Source organism: Giraffa tippelskirchi, chromosome 12, assembly GCF_054371585.1.
Source record: "Giraffa tippelskirchi isolate mGirTip1 chromosome 12, T2T-mGirTip1v1.2.pri, whole genome shotgun sequence".
NCBI lineage: Eukaryota > Metazoa > Chordata > Mammalia > Artiodactyla > Giraffidae > Giraffa > Giraffa tippelskirchi.
The window spans coordinates 84,079,924-84,099,486 of NC_137286.1; the positions used below are offsets into that span (position 1 = coordinate 84,079,924).

Consider the following 19,563-nt stretch of genomic DNA (forward strand, 5'->3'; position numbering starts at 1 on the left):
GAATGCAGAAAAGCAGAGAAAGTCTTAAGCTGTGTCCCCGAAATTAACCTGTGAAATATTATTGTTAACGTTTTCTAGACTGGCTTAGATGATGCTTTCTAGACTCGGTGTGTCCAGAACTAAATTTCAGGAACTAGACCTAGCCCTGGATTAAGTCGAGATTGTTGCTGGAAATCAAGTTGAGGCCAAGTGTGAATCAGACCACAATCCATGGACCTCAAACATAAGTGCTAGGATTCCGTAGATGTTTCTGGCTGGTTTGCCCAGAATCCTTCCCTTGTTAGCTTTTCCTCCCTCACCCTGCCAATGTTCTAGCATTGGGTCTTTTTGCCACCTAGTGTTCAGTTTTAGGTTATTCACACATGCTGTTGTAAATGTAGAAAGCCTAATGTATTAGCTATTTTTTAATTCCCTGTAACAATTTTGATTAATTGATAGATGAGGTGATGATCTTAAAACATTTCTCTTTACTATAATTTCATCTCTTGCTGGGGAGAATTTATACATCTAAATAAAAGTGAGAATAAAAATCATAGTATCTGGCATAGAGAAAGAATGAGAGAGGTGATCCATAGCCTAGCTAACTGGAAGTGATTGGCTGGAATTTCTATTTGGCTGTTGTCCAGAAGAATATTGCCATTGAAGCGTCCTTTGCTCTGAGAAGAGAATCTTAAAGGCTGCATGAATCAATTGGTTTTACCCACTTCCAAGGGAAACACAAGAGCAACTTCTTGGGGCAAGAGTCGGCTGCCTCTGCTATGGTCATGAATAGAAACTTTTAGGAAGAAATATTGGATATATCTTTTGATAAAACCAATAGGAAAATCATCTTGGTTATGCTTGGCACTTCTATTTTTAACCAAAATCTTCTTGCTGTTCTTCTAAAATTAGTCCTATAGGAAATTCAGCAAGTCATGACCTCAGTACCAATTACTGGATGAAGGACATGTATTTTTTTGTGTGTTATTTGAAATATATATAAGATAACTGCTGATTGAGAAGAACTAGAAGCATAACTTATTTTATATTTTAGCTCTCTATACTGAAAGTACCCATTGAGTGTTACTTGGTTAATAGTAATCAATTATATTTTGTTAATACAGAAGGATTCTTCTCACTTTTAATTCTTCTGTCATAGTCAAATATGGATGTTTGGTTTGAAAATGTACACCAGTGAAATTTTTATTGTTTGACTGTACTGCACCGCTTGTGGAATCTTAGCTCCCTGACTATGGATCAAACCTTGGTCCACGGCAGTGAAAGGATACGTCCTAACCACTGGACCATCAGGGAATTCCCTTTTACCAGTGGATGATTTTTAAATCTTTGGCAATATTGATATCAAAATAAAAGATCAATCATATTTGAGAGCAGCTAAGTTACACTCTTTATTTTGCTTATAGAATGAATATAGCCAATGCAGGAGACATAAGAGAAATAGATTTAATCGCTGAGTCAGGAAGATCCCTTGGAGGAGGGCATGGCAACCCACTCCAGTATTCTTGCCTGGAGAATCCCCTGGACAGAGGAGTCTAGCGGGCTGCAGTCCACAGGGTCACAAAGAGTCTGACACAACTGAAGCAACTTAGCACATAGCACATACAATAACTATTATATCAGTTTTATAAGACATACATACTTAGACTAAAATAAAAGTGGTAACTTTTATATGATATGGTGGAGAATTTCTATATTTTTATTAGCTTCTAGAAATACTAGAATTTGAATAACATAGGGGATTTGAGAGCATTTGAATAACAGAGGGGAAAAAATAATGTCCATAATAAATAATAATAATATTCTCTCTGAACTTTCAGTTTAAAATCTTGTGAACCAGAACTTCACTGGTGTTCCAGTGGTTAAGACTACGCTTCCCCTGCAGCGGGTTTGGGTTCCATCCCTGTTTGGGGAACTAAGATCTTGCATGCCTTGCAGTGTGACCAAAATAAATAAATTCAATCCCATGAACCTATATATAGGTACTGTACAATTTTGATGTCATTTATCAAAGTTTGATTTGCTGGAAGAGATCCTTGAAATTGTGTAGTCATGTTCTACTATTTACCAGCTGGGCCACAAGGGAAGCCCAAGAATACTGGAGTGGGTAGTCTGTCCCTTCTCCAGCAGATTTTCCCGAGCCAGGAATTGAACCAGGGTCTCCTGCATTACAGGGGGATTCTTTATCAACTGAGCTATCGGGGAAGCCAGAGAAGGAAACTAAGACTCATCAATCAATTCTTCATCCCTTGGGGACATAGTTAGTAACAAGGCCAAGGCTAGAATTCGGTCACTTCCCAATTCTGCTTGTAGCAGTGTTGATTTCATCCTTATTTATTTATTGAATTTGTGACTTTTAATAACTGCTTTACGGACTTCCCTGGTGGTCCAGTGGTTAAGACTCCAAGCTCCTAATGCAGTGGGCAGGGTTTTGATCCCTGGTCAAGGAACTGTTCCCCATGCTGCCCCATGTAGCCAAAAAATTTTTAAAAATAGTGATGATAAGTGCTTTAAATGAATGGGCAAGAGGTGACCAGTTAAATTCTCTTTAAAGTTTCCAAACCTTCTTCCAGTTTACAAGCCATTTAGCTTTTCCTGATTTGTACAACAGCTTTTTATCACCAATTTTTCTGAGATCCATAGGCTATTTTTTTCCCTAAAGTTATTATTTTAGTCACCCAGAAGATTTTTGTGGCAGGTGATTCTTATTATGTGCCATGTCTTGACCAATTTGAAATATCATTATTTGTTTACACCATAGCCTATGTAAATCAAAATAATCTTTGCCACAAATAAGTTAAAATGATGAGATTATTTACTACAGCAGCACAGATGGGATGCAAGGATAAGAAGGAAGAAGGGATTTGCATAGGAAAAAACCACCAATAGCAATAGTTTTTTCTGTGAAATTATTAAAGTCACACTAGTTAGTTCACCTTTGGGAAGTGAGGATAACTCTATGCAAATTTGCTTAAATGAAGTCAGTATAAAATAGTTTGTTCTTTTTTCTCTGTTCCTTTGTGTTAAAACCAACAGGACTCTAGTCTCGCTTCATAAGAGGTGAGGATGTTCAGTGCCAATGAAATAGTTTCTTCTGTGTGAGGGTTTGAGGTTGGTCTCTGAGGCTTGTTTTATCTCGGTTTTTAATCTGCTGTTAAATAGCAGTTGGAATCTCCACATGAAGAGCGAGTATCCAATGCCTTACATTCCGTGGAAGTGGAGCTACAGAAGTTAACGGAGATCCCATGGCTTTATTATATCTTACACCCGAATGAGGATGAGGTATGTAAAATTCAGCCTGTTTATAAATGTGTACGCTTTGTGACAATAGAATCTGAACGCACCTTTTGAAAAAGAAATGTTCAGGAGAAAATCCGTTTTAAAATATAGCCATCCTTCCCTATCTGCAGGAAATACATTCTAAGACTCCCAAGGGACCCCTGGAACCTCAGAACCATGTTTTACTATGTTTTTCCTTACACACACATACCTGGGATAAAGTTGAATGTATAAATTAGGCACAGTAAGACATGAACAACAACAATAATAAAATAGAACAATTATAACAATACACTGTAACAACAGTTACGTGAATGTGGTCCGTCTCTCAAAATACCTTCCTGTACAGGCGTCATGCCTCTTCCACATTGGCTGAGCATGTCTCATGCACTGTGGCCATAACCTTTGCAATCTGAGACGTAACAGCAAAACTAGTGTGAATTTTTTCTTCCTTCTTCACAGTTTCACAGACAGAAGAGTCACTCTTTTCATAGATCTTAGCCAGCTCAGCGTACGATTTTTTTTTTCCTTATTAAGTTAAGAACTCTCGTCTTTTCATTAAAGGAAGCCCTTCACAGCTTCTCTTTAGCGTATCAGAATTGCCAGCATCACTACTTTTGTTCTTTGGCACCATTATGCAGTAAAATAAGGTGACTTGATCACAAGCATGGTGATACCACAATGTCTGGTCAGATAACTCATATGGTTACGAAGGGACTCACAGATGGGATAGGTGAGGATGGCTCAAGACTTCATCATGCTGCTCAGAGCAGTGTACAACTTAAAACTTGTACGAATTGTTTATTTCTGGAATCTTCATGTAGTATTTTCAGAATGAGGTTGACGGCAGGTAACAGAAACCACAGAAAGGGGGACCACACTCCTCTCCTAGTCGGGGAGACTACTGTCTTCCCTTCGAGTGCACTTTTCTTGAGCAAATGAGAAAAGCTTTTATGTGAACAAAGGCATCTTGCAGGAATCAGTACATTTTCAGGAGTATGCAACATCATGAACTTTTGGGGAGGGAGTTATCACTCCAACAATGTTCTGTGTGTATAACCTATTCCTATATTATCTCGGCTGTCAGAGGGGGTTTTTCTTCTCTTAATATCCTGAGAAAGTTCTTCCCTTGATCGACTCAAACAGGAGCCCCCCATGGATTGCACCAAGAGAAACAGCAGAAGCACGGTATTTCGTATTGTGCCCAAATTCAAAAAGGAGAAGGTTCAGAAGCAGAAGACAAGTTCACAGCCTGGTAGGTGATCCGCATGGAAAGGGAAAGTATAATGTTATGAAAAAAATAACGGATTAACGTGATATCATTGAGGGGATGAGAATGAGCTGAGACTAGAGAGTGATAATCATTGTACCACATTATGGATGCACTTATAAATAGCTTTTATGGATGTACTTATAAATAGCATTTATGCTATTGAATCATATACTGTAAAATGGTTTAAATAGTGAATTTCATTTTATGTTCACTTTACCATCATAAAAAAAATCATAGCGCGCCTAAAATACGTCCCATTGTGAGTAGGAGTCTGTAGTCGTGAAGCACACAAGACTACGAAGTGGTTTGCTGATTTGCTTCTACTTCATTGTGTAAATGTCAGCACCTCTGCTCGATGGTTCTTCATCTTGCTCAACAGCAGTTCAAGGCTTATAATTTGTTTTCCTTCTTGAGCATGCACAGTCTATCTCATTTTGACAAATGGAACGTAGAAACTTTCGTTTAATCCTTTAACTTGCCAGGTGTATTTCCCACCTCACGTTATACATTCTGTTCCTCCTCTTTTAAGGACTTAGAATGCCATTTCAGCTCATTAATAACAATTCACTGTGACACTTGCATTCTCAAGCAAAGATTAAACTCTTTCTTGGATATTCTTTCAAATTCCCTTTTCACCTTTCCCTAGATTAAATTTAGTGCTGTACTACTGCTGAAGACCTTCAAGTTCTGTGTATATGATGGTAGATGTCTTAATTTATCAAATAATTTTACAACTCTTCTCAGTTAGCCATCTCATATTAAAAAGTGATATATAACCTTATTTTTGATAATGCATAGAGCAGCTATTGAAGAGCATTTTAAAACCAAATGTGGCAAACAAGGAGACTTTTTATTAAGCTAATCAATGTTGGGTAAAATGTATGAAAGAGAATACATACAGTAAAATAATCCAATTAATCTTGGAAAGCAGTGTTGACAGTTTTTAGACAATGTTAAGTTGATTTAACAATACACTTATTGCATAATGGTACTTCCCAGGTGGCGCTAATGGTTAAGAACCCACCTGCCAATACAGGAGACATAAGAGACATGGGTTCGGTCCCTGGGTCGGGAAGATCTTCTAGAGGAGGGCACAACAACCCACTCCAGTATTCTTTCCTGGAGAATCCCATGGACAGAGGACCCTGGCGGGCTACAGTCCATGGGATCGCAAAGAGTCGGACATAGCTGAAGTGATTAGCACACATGCAAGCCTTGCATAATTATCAACACGCAAGCATTGCGTGATTGTCTGTAATGGTAATCATCAACAGAATAGAACCAATAAAGGCAGCTGAGAACCAATAAAGGTCTTGAAGTTGGCAAGACCTGAAGCAGAAATTTGTGTAAAATTATACCCTGTGTCAGATTTGAAATTTTTATTAGCATTGGTAGCTCAACTATAATAAGTTTCGTATATGATCTTAAGGAAATCATCAGAGTTTATTTAGACCTTGTACTGCTGATCCCAATTATGAGGAACACATTTTTATACACATCGTGTAGTTTGCATGGCGTTAGGGAGGAAATTGAGCTAAAGCGAAAGGCACAAGGTCACAGCAGTGAATGTCTTGGTAGCAGAACCTCATGTTGATTGACAGTCTGAAACTTGCATGGGAGAAAGCGGGGTCGCAGTTTTGTTGAGACAGTACCTTGAACCTCTCCCTTTGCTAGCACTGCCGCTGTACTCTGTTTTGCATCTTCTTTGGCCAACCTGTGCTTTGTAATGCATTGAGCATGTAGAAATTAAGGGGGTTTTGCTCTTAACTTTGGTAGTTCAGAAATGGGGCACAGAGGAAGTTGCTGCTTGGCTGGATCTGCTCAATTTGGGAGAGTACAAAGAAATCTTCATCCGTCATGACATCAGAGGGGCTGAACTTTTGCATCTGGAAAGGCGAGATCTTAAGGTATTTCCTTTGTGCTACTCTTCTGCTCTTAAAATTTTTTCTTGCAAAACAGACTCCTTTCTCCTGCACCCTTCAGTTCTGTGCTTGCAGCCTGGCTCGTGTTATGCATATGTAATCTATATAGTATGCATTGTCCTGTGGCCTGAGTTCCTCATATGCTCTTGAAAAGAGAACGTCAGTAATATTTTTCGGTCAGAATCATTGCCTGACAGTTACAGCTAAAGCCTAGCATGAACTTAGTAATTTTCTGTGTGTCCATTGGCATGGCTGTGCTAATATTTCCAAATGGATCGTGTTTCCATCAGTTCATTTTCTTGGATCAACATGAAAGGTGATATTTGTTGCTTAAAATGACTGAAAGTATCTATTAAAAGGTTCAAACAACTAAAAATTCATTCAAAATACCAAAAACAAAGCCTTCCTAATATAGGGAACTAGATGAGAGACTTACGGCAGTGGCTACTTAGAATTCTACGATTAGGTTGTGTTTCTAAATTGACCTTTCAGAGGTCACATGAACAACCAGACAAAGAAATTCAAATTTTTTTTTCATGGCTTGTTATTGCAATTGTATTCTTCCCCAAAATAAACGTATTTTCCTCTTCAGTGAATGAAGTAAAAATTATGCCTTGTTTTTGCTAGAGAGCTTCTCAAAACTTATTTGTCTTTTATGATAGGGAAGAAAAATTATGAATTCATGGTCTGCAGCGATTCCCTTTTCTTTGTTGAGTGGACACTCAACCACAGAAATGGCCAAAGTAGCATATTCTGTCCCAGGGTTAAAAGTAGCATTCTGTCATATTATATTTTCTTGCCACATACTGCCATTTACAAATTCCAAGATTGATTCATTAAGCCAGCGATAAAGCCTTCAACATTTGATGGATTGATTCCTTTCTTATGCACCCAGTTCTAAAATGCATAAAATTATGAGACAGTAAATTCCTAATTAATTCATGAACAGTTGTGCCTTTATCTAAAAATATGTTAGTAGAGACCTTTAAACCCAAATGGATAATATAAAGTATGTTATACCTAAACATTGGCACTTCCCAGGTGGCACTAATGGTAAAGAACCCGCCTGCCAATGCAGGAGATGTAAGAGACCTGGGTTCAATCCCTGGGTCAGGAAGATCCCCTGGAGGAGGCATGGCGACTCACTCCAGGGTTCTTGCCTGGAGAATCCCATGGACGGAGGAGCCTGGTGGGTTACAGCCCATAAGGCTGCAAAAAGTCAAGACAGGACTAAAGTGACTTACCATGCATGCACGCACACATAACTAAACATTATACCTAAAGCCATATACCTAGACATTTTTAGCTAGAATAATAATAAAATAATAGATTAACTAATTACCTTAGCTGAAAGTCCCAAATCTGGAACATAGAAAAATATATAGAATATATAGTATTAGAGTAAAAATTGACTTCAGCACTTGAAATGAATACACCAAAAAGTAAATGTAGAAGACCATTACATGTAACATATTTGTATAGCTTCTGATATCCTCAACAGGCAGCAATATTTATTGAATAGGTAGTGATGAAGGAGGTTCCCCAGTGGCTCAGAGGGTAAAGAATCTGCCTGCAAAGCAGAAGACCCAGGTTCAATCCCTGGGTTGGGAAGATCCCCTGGAGAAGGAAATGGCAATGCACTCCAGTATTCTTGCCTAGAGAATTCCATGAACAGAGGAGGCTGGCAGGCTACAGTCCATGGGGTCGCAAAGAGTCAGGCACAACTGAGCGACTAACACATACGTATGTACATATTGATGAATATATTATTCTCTTCTCTAGGTAGCATCTGCCCTCTAGAAGCTCGCATTTCACTTGCCATGAATAAGCATACACTCAAGGAAAAGATTTTGTCTATATATGATATATGTATTATAAACACACACAAACATACATAAACATACACATGCACACTCTTGAGTGATAATATTTGCAGACCAAAAAAACAAAGCTCACATATAGAAGTTGAAGTTAGACTGATAGAACCCGGCTGGGAAAAATAAGAGTACAAAGGAGATGATTAAGAATTATGTTAGTAAAATTTTTATTTAGCATGAAACTTTTTTGTTTTTATTTTTAAGGCAAATGACATTCTTTCCCTTAAAACTTTGCTTTCAGAAATTTGTATTGACACAGTCCGTTGTAACTCCTTTGGTTCTAAAACAGAGTACAGGGCAATGGAAAGGAAAGTAATTTTAGCGAGTCTTCAGTGGAACAAAACCGAGCTAGAAGTGAGCCCACTGTGTTCTCTGTCATTGGAGCCTTAAGAGGGAGGAGACCCTTCAGAGGAAAGTCTCTGAATGTTGGTGAAGGGTTATCTACTCCCTAGGTAGCCATATCCATTTCCATTACTTCAGATACTGTCCATGGATATATCACTGGTTCACACGGTTCTACTTCTAGCCCTGACCTCGTTTGTAAACTCTAGGATTGTATCACCAAGTCTGCTTGCCACTAGACCATGACACAGACTATCCATCTGAAGGTGTCCACAACCAAACTTTTGCTTTCCTATCCTACTCCTATTCTGCCCCTTCTCCTGCGATCTATTATCTTAGCAACTCAGGGACCTGAGCCAGAGAAACCCAGGGTCATATTTAGCATCTTCCTCTTCCTTATCCTTCCCCCCTGACTCATTAAACCATCACAAAGTAGTTTGATTTTAATCTCCATTGATTTATCTTTCTCCTTTCCACAGTCCTTCCTCTTGCCTGTGTAAGGTCAGTAGCTTCCTCACTGGCCCACCCATTGCTACTCTTGCCCTCTCTCGTCTATTATCGTTGCAACTAGAATGATGTTGTGTCTTTGTGTGTGTATGTGTGTGTGTGTGTTGGTCAGTCTTGTCTGCCTCTTTGTAACCCCATGGAATATAGCCCATGGCTCCTCTGTCCGTGGAATTCTCCAGGCAAGAATACTGGCGTGGGTTGGCATTCCTTTCTGCTATAGGATCTTCCCAACCCAGGGATTGAACCCGGGTCTCCCACACTGCAGGCAGATTCTTTACCATCTGAGCCACCAGGGAAGCCCAGAGTGATGCTTTAATAACATCAGGTATATCACTTTTCTGCTTAGAACCTTTTGGTGGCTTCCCATTTCAATTCTAATAAAGGCTCAGCATCTATGGGACACCTACAAAGTTCTGCCTATGTATTCAACCTGCTGTGGGGTCACTGACTCTTGGGGCTATATTCTTCCAATCTGGCCGTGCTTCTTTTATTTAAAAATATGAAACTCTCATGTCAGGGATGTACCCTCTGAAGGTATGCTTCTTCCCCACCTGCCACTTGGCTAGCTGTTGCTCAGATCTTGGCTCAGGTGTTACTTCGTTATCACCAGATAACGGGAGATAGCAATGTGACAGTGTAAAGGTGGGAAAGGGAAGATATTTCTAATGTACTGTAACAGACACACCAACTGCAGTATTTTCTCTCCTGGAAGACAGTAGAAAACAATGAGGGGTACCAAAGAAAGTAGGGCTTCTCAGGTGGCACAGTGGTAAAGAATGTGCCTGCCAGTGCAGGAGACACAAGAGACTCGGGTTCAATCCCTGGATTGGGAAGATCCCTTGGAGTAGGAATTGACAACCTGCTCTAGTATTCTTTTCTGAAAAATTCCCATGGACAGAGGAGCCCGGCAGGCTGCAGTCCAGCAGAGGTCTCAGGAGTCAGACGTGACTGAGCGACTGAGCTTACACACACACCACCCCCCCCAAACAAAGTGGTAAAGACATGGGGGGTTTGTTGGGTTGGTGTTTTGTTTTCTCCATTTGGAAGGTTGTTGATGTGTGGGCCGAAGGATAACAGTAGCTACAAAGCATGCCTCTGCAAAGTTAAAGCTCTTCTTCCAAAGAAAGAAAAAGTCAACACTAATGAATATGATCTCATGGCATAACTTTATCGCAGCCTGATTCCTAGAAGACATGAAGGTGTTGAACTCAAACTAAAGAAAATACAGCTAAGAAGTTAGTGTAACTCTAGGGAAAACATTCATCTCGTGACTCCAAAAATAATAATTGTGAGTAGAGTCTGTTTCTCTCAAAGAAGCTTTTATTCTTGAGAATATAGTATGCCTATGGCCTAAAATAAAATGTTTGATATTAAGTATCTTTCTTAATCAGATGACTACATTACTATAAAGTATAAAGAATACTTAACTGTTCCACTCAAATCAAATGCATCTACATTTCTATCTTCCTTTAAGGTTTGGCCTCGCTTTTAACTTTGCTGTTTAAGCACACAGTCAGGAGTTGGATAGCTGCCTTAAGACTAGTTTTGGCTGACCTACTGTCAATGAGCAGATATTTTTCAGGATCAGTTACATATTGTAAAAACATTACCCTGAAATTATCTCAAGCTCAAAAAGAGCACTGACTGTGGAAAGATTATTTTCCGGAAAGATGCAGAATCCTCAGTAGCAATGGTGCTATAGAATTCAGAGAGCTCATAAAGTATATGGGGGGGAGATTGAGAGAACGTGTGTGTGTGTGTGTGTGTGTGTGTGTGTCTTCTCAGACAAATAATCTTGTGACACCTTATAATCCTACTTTCAAGACTGCTTTGAAAATCATCTTTTTACTTATTTTCAGATATTCCACACTCTCTGTTTTATGAAGAAGTTGACTTCACATACTGGCAAATTCATTGTGGCCTTTAAGCTTAAAGAAGCTATCAGGAGTAGAGATCTTCACCATCTGTTTTAGTTTTTCAGACAGCAAATATTATGGCAGTCGTGACTGCATCTCCTTTATCCATGCAACAGGCATTCATGTGCCAAGTACCTGCTCTGTACTGCACACTCAGCAGTCACCATTCATTTCTGAAAACTGTTAGGTTGACCCAAAAGATCACTGGGGTTTTTCCATAACTTCGTATGGATGTTTCCATCAATGTTATAGGAAAAACCCAAATGAACTTTTTGGCCAACCCAATAAATCTTGGCTTCTTGGTCCTTTCAGGAAGATGGGTCTTTAAAAAACAAGAAGAGTTCTGAGGGAAAGGAGTCAAAAGTGTTTTGAGGAAAAACATCAACTCACATATACCTATGTTTATGTGATTTTTTTTTTACACTTACAAAATATAAAAAGTATTTAAATATTTCACTCATATCAAAGACTCTAAATGCAAGTGCAAAAGGATTTACATTCCACATGCAGGTCATAGGTACTAAGAGTCTTCCTTGAGGAGCAGGACTTATTTGTAAGTTTAATATTTTAGCAAGGAAATGTGTAGTTGTTTTAAGACTACAAAATTTATTTGAGTAAATTTTGTGGGTACCCTGGTGTCACATGTCACTTCTCTCAGAGATTCCAAAAGGACCTGTGTTTTTCTAAATCAAAAAAGAAGAAAAAGGAGAAAGTAATTTTGGCTGTTGAAGACTTGCCCTTGTGTGTAACCTATGAGAATGTTACATTTAAGAGTTTGTGTAAGATACGGTTTTTTTAATGGTTGGTAATTTTTTAATTTTAGGACTTTTTGGTTTTATAAACTTACTTTTCTGACTTTTACTTTGTAAATCATTGAATCTAAACTAAGATGAATGAACTGAGTGCTAACTACATTGTATTAGCTAAATATTTTACCATCAGATTTCTTTTACCAGTCAACTTCTTTCTCTTTCTTTTTACCTTTTTTCCCTTTTTTTTTAGGACCTGGGGATACCGAAAGTGGGTCATGTGAAGCGAATTCTCCAGGGAATTAAAGAGCTTGAAAGGAGCACCCTCCAGCCTGAGGTGTAATCATACTGGTGCTATTCCTTGGAAGGAAAGTCATCGCTACTTAATACAAAGTCCTTGGGAGCCATTGGCTGTTCTTGTAGTTTTCTGCCTAGATGAGTAAGCACCACTAAGACACCTCTATGGCTCAATATTTTGCTATGGGTGAAAATTTTGATTTGAGGTATTAGAAAATATTTTTGTGCCAAAAAAATACATTCCACGAAGCCATTTTCTTATTGTGCAAACCTGACACGTTCAAATATGCTCATATTAGTAATAAGGTAGGAGGAATCTGAGACAACTGCGTTGTCCAAAAGGTGGAACTGCAGAATGGTTACTTTCCTTTAATCTGGTCAGGTGGGATTTTCTTATCACACAACCACATAAAAATATGTGGCTGAAACTTACTGGGTTTCATTGTTAGAGGCATTGGCTTCTTCCCTCAAATCACTGGCTAGAAGACTAAGATGTCAGTTAAGTGGTATTTTGAACTGGTATCATTTCAGATTTCTAGCTCTCAGTGGTCAAAGAATATGGTTAAAATCCCTCAAACACTATGAATGAATGCAAATCTTAATGCACGATGTTGCTGCCTGAATTGTTTTTCTGTTTCTTGCATGTCACATTTAATATGTAACACTTAGCTTTAATGTCAGTTTTAATGGAATTTAATTTATTATTACCTAAGTACCCTTTGTTTGGCTAAAGGCACTTTTCTGTTCTTTGATGTAGAATTTTGCATATTCTATATCTAAGAATCTGTGAACATGTGACTGGGCCCCAATCAACAAATGATATATATCTTATGCAACCCAATTTTATATCAGTCTGTCATAAACAGCAGGTGTGCACATTAAGAAAATTCTCTGTATATTTTCATAAAATTATATGTTCTGTTGTCTTAAGAAAACTTAGTATAGCTCTCCAAACCAAACTTCCCACACTCTGTTTTTCATTTCAATTTAATATTTATTTAGTACTCTGTTTGCATCTATAATATAGCAGACTGTTGACAGCCAGGAATTTGCCCAGTGTCTCAAACTAGGATAGTATACTGACCGGCCACCAGAGTCATCCATTTGCTAAAGAGACAACTGACAGAAACTTCCCAATGAAAGAGACTTAAATTTTTTCTTAAGGGCTTTCCATTATTATTATCTCACTTAATTCTTATATCCTGCCAGGCAGATATTATTTTTCTTTTTATAAACCACTGTACTTCAGTGTAGTACGTGAGAAGTTAACATTTCTCTGGTCAAAATCTTTGAAAGCCAAAGGCATACCTCTCAAAAAGTCAGAAAAATGTTCTCAAATAAATTTACTTTAGACATTATATACTAAAAAATCCATGATAGTATTTAAAAATCTTCTATATAAGAGAATTAAACAGGTTACTGACCCAGTGATGACAGTTTTCATAAAGTAGCCTTCTAGGTAGGTGCTCAAAAGATATACACATACACATAAATATATAGACACATATATATGTACATTCACACTTGCATATATGTAATCTAAAATACACTTTCATTGATATTTTCTAGACATTTTTGCCAAATGCTTAAAGAGAAATATTGATGGGAAAACATTTAAAGTGAGCTATTGTCAGACATCTAATTTAATTGTATCAAAAGGGTTTACATATTTGACACTTTATTCTTATTTATCTTTTGAGTATTTACTAGTAAAAGTCACAGTTTGGATATCTTAAAAATAAATGAACTCAGGCTCCTGACTGAATGTGTCTGACTATATATTTTACCTAAGTTGTGAATAAATGGGAAATTTTCCAGATATCAGGTAGCTTAAAAGAGCCAAGAGCTACTCACTTAGTAATTTTAACATTATCTACACTTACGAAATCAAAAGTCATTTCCAGTTACTTCAGAGTCATCTGCACTGGAAAGTGTCCTCAGTCACTTCCCTGTGAAATCAGGCCATCCAGATCCTCTGAACTCTGCTTAGATCAGAGATCCTTGTCCACAAAAAAAAAAAAAGAAAGGAAAGGTGGAGACAAGGAGGCAAGAAATCCTAGAAAAGAATAGATTAATATAAAAAACCTTGATTGATTTTTTCACTCTCCCCAAATTCTTCTTTGCCAATAGAAAAGATTCTCAAGTTATGACTTGTTCAGAGTTTAAGAGTAAGATGTTAATGACTGAATTTTTTATTTGATGTTGCTCTTTCACCCTCACCCTGGAGAGGCGAAGGGCAACCCGCTCCAGTGTCCTTGCCTGGAGAATTCCACGGACCGAGGAGCCTGGTGGGGCTACGGGCCATGGGGTCGCAAAAAAGTCAGACACGACTGAGTGACTAACACTTTTCACTCTTGAGTAACATCTCTTATGTATGCCGAACCCCACTAAACCGAATCCTTAGCTAGAATTTTCCTGCATGTGGCTTTTGGCTGAGGGAAATTCTTTAAAAATGACGAGATTGATCTCTGGGGTTCAATAAGAACACTTTTCCCTCTATGGATCATCCGTGCATGGCTCTGTAGGACCCAGAGGACTTCACCCACACCTTTTTGCCAGGATGTTGCCCTCAGAGCCTCCGGAGGCCACGGTCCAGCCTCACAGAGAAACCAGCTTCTGTGGGAGACGGGGTTGCAGCAAGGATAGGAAGAGCTTCTCCATGAGAGCTGATCGGAGCCCTGGGGAATCCCGAGGGGCTCCGTGCCTGGGTCCACACACAAGCTGAGGTGAGACGCTCAAGCTGGAGCCTGGCTTGGGGGCTGTAATTGCAGCCTTCCCTCCCCTCCAGCCTCTCCCACACATGGATAATCTCGGTGTGCTGGAGGAGAATCACAGCCAACCTCCCAACACCCGCTTCCTTTCATGTTCCCTCACTTTGCTCTTTTCCTGAGGAATAACTGACTTTTCAAGAAAGACAGGGACACGGTCAGGCCTGAATAAAATTTCCAAGTACTCATTTTCTCTCTTCCATCCATCCTTCTACGTCACTTTCTGAGTTTCATTTTTACTGCCTGGCTTCCCATTTTTTAGGACTTCCCTGGTGGCTCAGACTGTAAAAGTGTCTGCCCGCAATGCGGGAGACCCAGGTTCGATCCCTGGGTCGGGAAGATCCCCTGGAGAAGGAGATGGCAACCCGCCCCAGTACTCTTGCCTGGAAAATCCCAGGACGGAGGAGCCTGGCGGGCTACAGTCCATGCGGTCACAAAGAGTCGGACACGAACGACTGAGCAACTTCACTCTCACTTTCCCACCTTTCCACATGCCCAGTACAGAGATGGTTACTCACATTCTCACTGCCATGTACTACCCTTTCCTCTTCAATTATCCCACTGCAAAAGGGCTCCTTTTGTCTCACCCCACTTTTGCCCCCCAGGCTTCCCTGGTGGTTCAGTGGTAAAGAATCTGCCTGCCAACGGAGAAACGCGTGCTAAATCACTACAGTCACATCCGACTCTTCACGACCCCATGGACTGTAGCCCACCAGGCTCCTCTGTCCATGGGATTCTCCAGGCAAGAACACTGGAGTGGGTTGCCATGCCCTCCTCCAGGGGATCTTCCTCACCCAGAGATCAAACTTGCATCTCTTGCGGCTCCTGCGTTGCAGGCGGATTCTTTACCGCTGAGCCATCGGGGACGCGGGTTCAATCCCTGGGTTGGGAAGATCCCCTGGAAGAGGAAATGGCAACCCTCCAGTATTCTTGCCTGGAGAATCTCAGGGGCAGCAGAACCTGACAGGCTACACAGTCCACGGGGTTGCAAAGAGTCAGATACTACTGAGGAACTGAGCGTGAGCACCTTTGCCCCCTCATTGTGGGCATCTAGCCAGGTGTTATTAGGAAGAAAACAATTAAATTTAAATTTTATAGTTTGTATTTAATGGAAGGAAACTTACTCATCTAAATGAATTGATGGTTTAGAGCATTTGGGGACCATGACGTAAATTGCTCTGGTGGAGAAGAGGTCCATGAATGTCCAAGATCTGTGCTGTCCTACATTGTAGCCACTAGCTCCATGTGGCTATTTAAAGTTAATTTAAGTAGAAATTTACTTTCTCACTTGTCCTAGCCACATTTCAAGTGCTCAGTAACCATAGTAGACAATTCAGATGTTGAATACTTCCATCATTGCAAAAATTTTACTGGGTAACGTTACGCTACAATCATTGCTACTCAAAATGTGGTCCATGGACCAGCGGTAACCTGTCACCTGGGAGCTTAGAGAAGTGCAGAATCTCAGTCTACTCCCTCCCTACTGAGTCAAAATCTTCCTTTTACTAAGATTTGTGAGGTGATTAGTACTGGCCTAAATGGTTTTATCTCTTCTAGATGAGTGGGATCTGAGGTCTTCAAAGCTACTTAGAATAGCTGACTGTCCAACCCCCTCTTTCCTATCCCTTCTCCAACTAATCCCAGAAATGAGCTGAAACTCATTCATCACCCAGCTGAGTTTCCCTCTCAATCCTTATTCCTAATTCAGGTTCTGGATGAGCCCTGCCTACCCAGTATATATTTTGGTAACTAAGGTGGCACACAGATCCAGCCAACACAGCTGACCTCTCTCTAGGCCCTCACCCCACGTCTAGGTCACTAACAGTCTGCATTTGCTCATGTGACATTCTCATTTGTTCACAACTTAAACCGCAGGGAACATTTCAGAAGAATATGTACTGAGATAAGCAAAGACCGGGTCAGTCTCCAGCAACTTGCACTTTTCACTTTCTCTTAGCAGTAGATTATCCTATTGACATTGTTCATGCCTGAGGACACACAGCAGTGCACACACATTAAATGAATCATTAGGCATGCAAAAAAAAAGGGAAAGAGAGACCCAAAATGATTGCAAATAAAGTGAATATGTCATTAAAGCCCTCAAGGCGTGTTTTGCTAGACTAAAATCTGGCTTTCTTATTATGCTACCATATCTTGATTTTCAGGCAGTTAATAATTCTTTAAAATAGTGCCTGAAAAATAATATATTCTTGACCCTCAAAATACCAATTATTTAATTCTATAATAAGATCTTTCCCAGTGACGTACAGTGAGTAAGCCTTTACTATTTACATAATGATATAATTGAGCAAAACATTACTGCCTAGAGATTCTTCAGCTAACTTTTAAAGAATAATGAGATCACTGCTTGAGTCTCCATAGAAATTATTTGTAACAGGAATGGAGGAAGGAAATACTCATGCAAAGCTATGACTTAAGAAATGAGAGCGGAAACTTCTCTACGTCATGTCTAGAGTAAATGATCTGGTTTTGCCCAACAGGGTTGACAACATAGTGGACTTTTAATGTTGTACAGATATGAATTCTTTAAAGATGCTGCTTTTCATTAAGCTGTAAAAACATTACATCTCTCAACCTTGACATCTACGGTCCCTCCTGCCACCCCCTTCCAAAATGAACTTATCTTGAATGTTTCAAGTACAGGTTGGACTGATGATCGAGGTGGCAGTTCTTTAAGTCAGCTGAAAAGAATGGGAAGTGAAGAGTCCTCAGTACTCACTATTGGTCAGTGGGATGGCTTCCCAGGTGGTTTCCAGAGCTGGGCTGCCATGTCTGTCCCCTCACTGCCCCTCGCCAGATGTCAGGGGGCCCGGGGCTTGTTTCTCTCTGCTGCGGCATCTCCCCAGTGACTCCTGTATAGCAGTCTCTGACTTAGATGGATAATATGTTGACTTTGCAATGGGATGCCTTCCCGAAGAAACAAGCAAAACTTTAGAAAGACAATGATTGATTTTTATAATATGCAGAGCACTAATTTATATCTTTCTTATTGTTTTCTCTTTTATTTTCTCCAAGTTTTGTTGAGAGATATTTCCGTTAGAATGGAAAAAGCTATAAAGGTTTGTCATTACAGAGAACAGAGAAAGAAATGACAGCTGGACTGTACCTATTTGTGTATTTCTTTCTGTTATTTTCAGGAGAAGCTTAACACAGTAACCAAGGCTGCATTAAACTCAGTAACAATAGAGACTTCACCAAAGGTCCAGTGGTTAAGACTTGTGCTTCCAGTGCCAGGGGCATGGGTACAATCCCTGGCCAGGGAACTAGGATCCTGCATGCTGCACAATGCGGCCAAAAAAAAAAAACCTCAGTAATGGTGTTTAATAAAACCCCATATTACTAATATAGGTGAACAAGTTAATCCTTTTATGTAATTAAGATTCTATTTACATATATTTATATCTTCTCTCAATTTTGTATGCACTTCCAAGTTTTAGTTGGAAAAATAGAAACCAAGCCACTACTTAAAAGTTATTAAAAAAAAAACTCCACATAAAATATTTCATTTTAGCTACAAGTTACTCATTGTATAGGAATTTATGAATAGCATAGAACTGCACTTCAAGAATAAATTAACCTAACCTAAAGGAACATATGGTAACTTTTTAAATGGAATAAAATGTTTCATACTCAGCTGATAAGTCTATTGAAGTAGGTTAATGAGGTTAGATATACAAGCTAAAAAGGAAAACAAATATAATTTGTGGTCCTTATTGTTTGATTGCACTATTGTTTACCACAGCTTAGACATATCTATTTCTATATTCTAAGTATTAAGCTGATATGTAGCTATAAGATTTCTTACAGTCTGGTAACTGGTAGCTAGTGCTGTGAAAGGTTTTGGTGTTGTAATATTCCCAGTTTTGTGAGTTATATATTGTATATTGAAGATGACTAATAAATTGGAGTAATATATTTATCTAGAGCTGGGAAAATATGATATTTTCAAATCTTCAAGTAAGTTGTATCAAATTTTTTCTTTCTCTTAAGTGAGATAAAAGTCTCACTTTTATGTTAAAATGTCTATCTATTTATACAACAGGTTTCTCCTTTTACTGGTTTTATTAATTTTCATATTAAAATTTTTCTTATCTTTTTATACCAAAATAACGATCACGCTGGTGATTCAAACTTCCAAGATGTATTTTAGCTTGCAGGACTTTTGGCAGACAAAATAATAACAAAGCAGCTTTGTACATTTTGTGGCTTTGGGGGCAAGAATTTTGCCTTTGAAACTCTATGTGAGGCAGTGCTGATATCAGCAAAGTCAATGATAGACAGTATTATTCATAATCATCAGCAGAAGGTTTTTACAAGGTGTGTAAATCAGAGTGCATTTATTTATTATACCATGAAATTGAATCTTTATACACAATGCGTATTCTAGCTCTTTTCCTTGTTACTGCTGTTGCTTAGAGTATAATAGCTCTGTTCATGATTTACTTATGTACTTGAAGTACTCATTTCTGCCAAACAGACACCCAGTTTTTTCCCTTGTAAAAAATGGTATTCTTTACCTTCCTAGACAATGGAAAAGTCATAGGGACTTTGTTAAAAAAAAATCATTTTCATGTTTAAAATAAATACAGAAAAAGGCACAAATCAAAAAATGAAA

The 19,563-nt window shown here is 39.0% G+C and overlaps 1 protein-coding gene across 28 annotated transcripts in view; it reads left to right on the top strand.

Moving 5' to 3' along the window:
• The window catches only part of DGKH (diacylglycerol kinase eta), a 204,254-nt gene extending 190,335 nt beyond the window's left edge, over positions 1-13,919 (top strand). For 13 of the 28 annotated variants that reach the window (XM_081550813.1, XM_081550811.1, XM_081550812.1 and 10 more), the window contains 4 exons: positions 3,160-3,279; positions 4,423-4,531; positions 6,326-6,456; positions 12,116-13,919. In XM_081550813.1, coding sequence (XP_081406939.1) covers positions 3,160-3,279; positions 4,423-4,531; positions 6,326-6,456; positions 12,116-12,205 — 450 coding nt within the window. In that variant the 3' untranslated portion in view covers positions 12,206-13,919. Of the gene's footprint in view, positions 1-3,159; positions 3,280-4,422; positions 4,532-6,325; positions 6,457-10,373; positions 10,486-12,115 lie in introns of all 28 variants that reach the window. The other 15 variants (XM_081550817.1, XM_081550814.1, XM_081550815.1 and 12 more) reach the window with 3 other exon arrangements.
• The last annotated feature ends 5,644 nt before the right edge of the window (positions 13,920-19,563 follow it).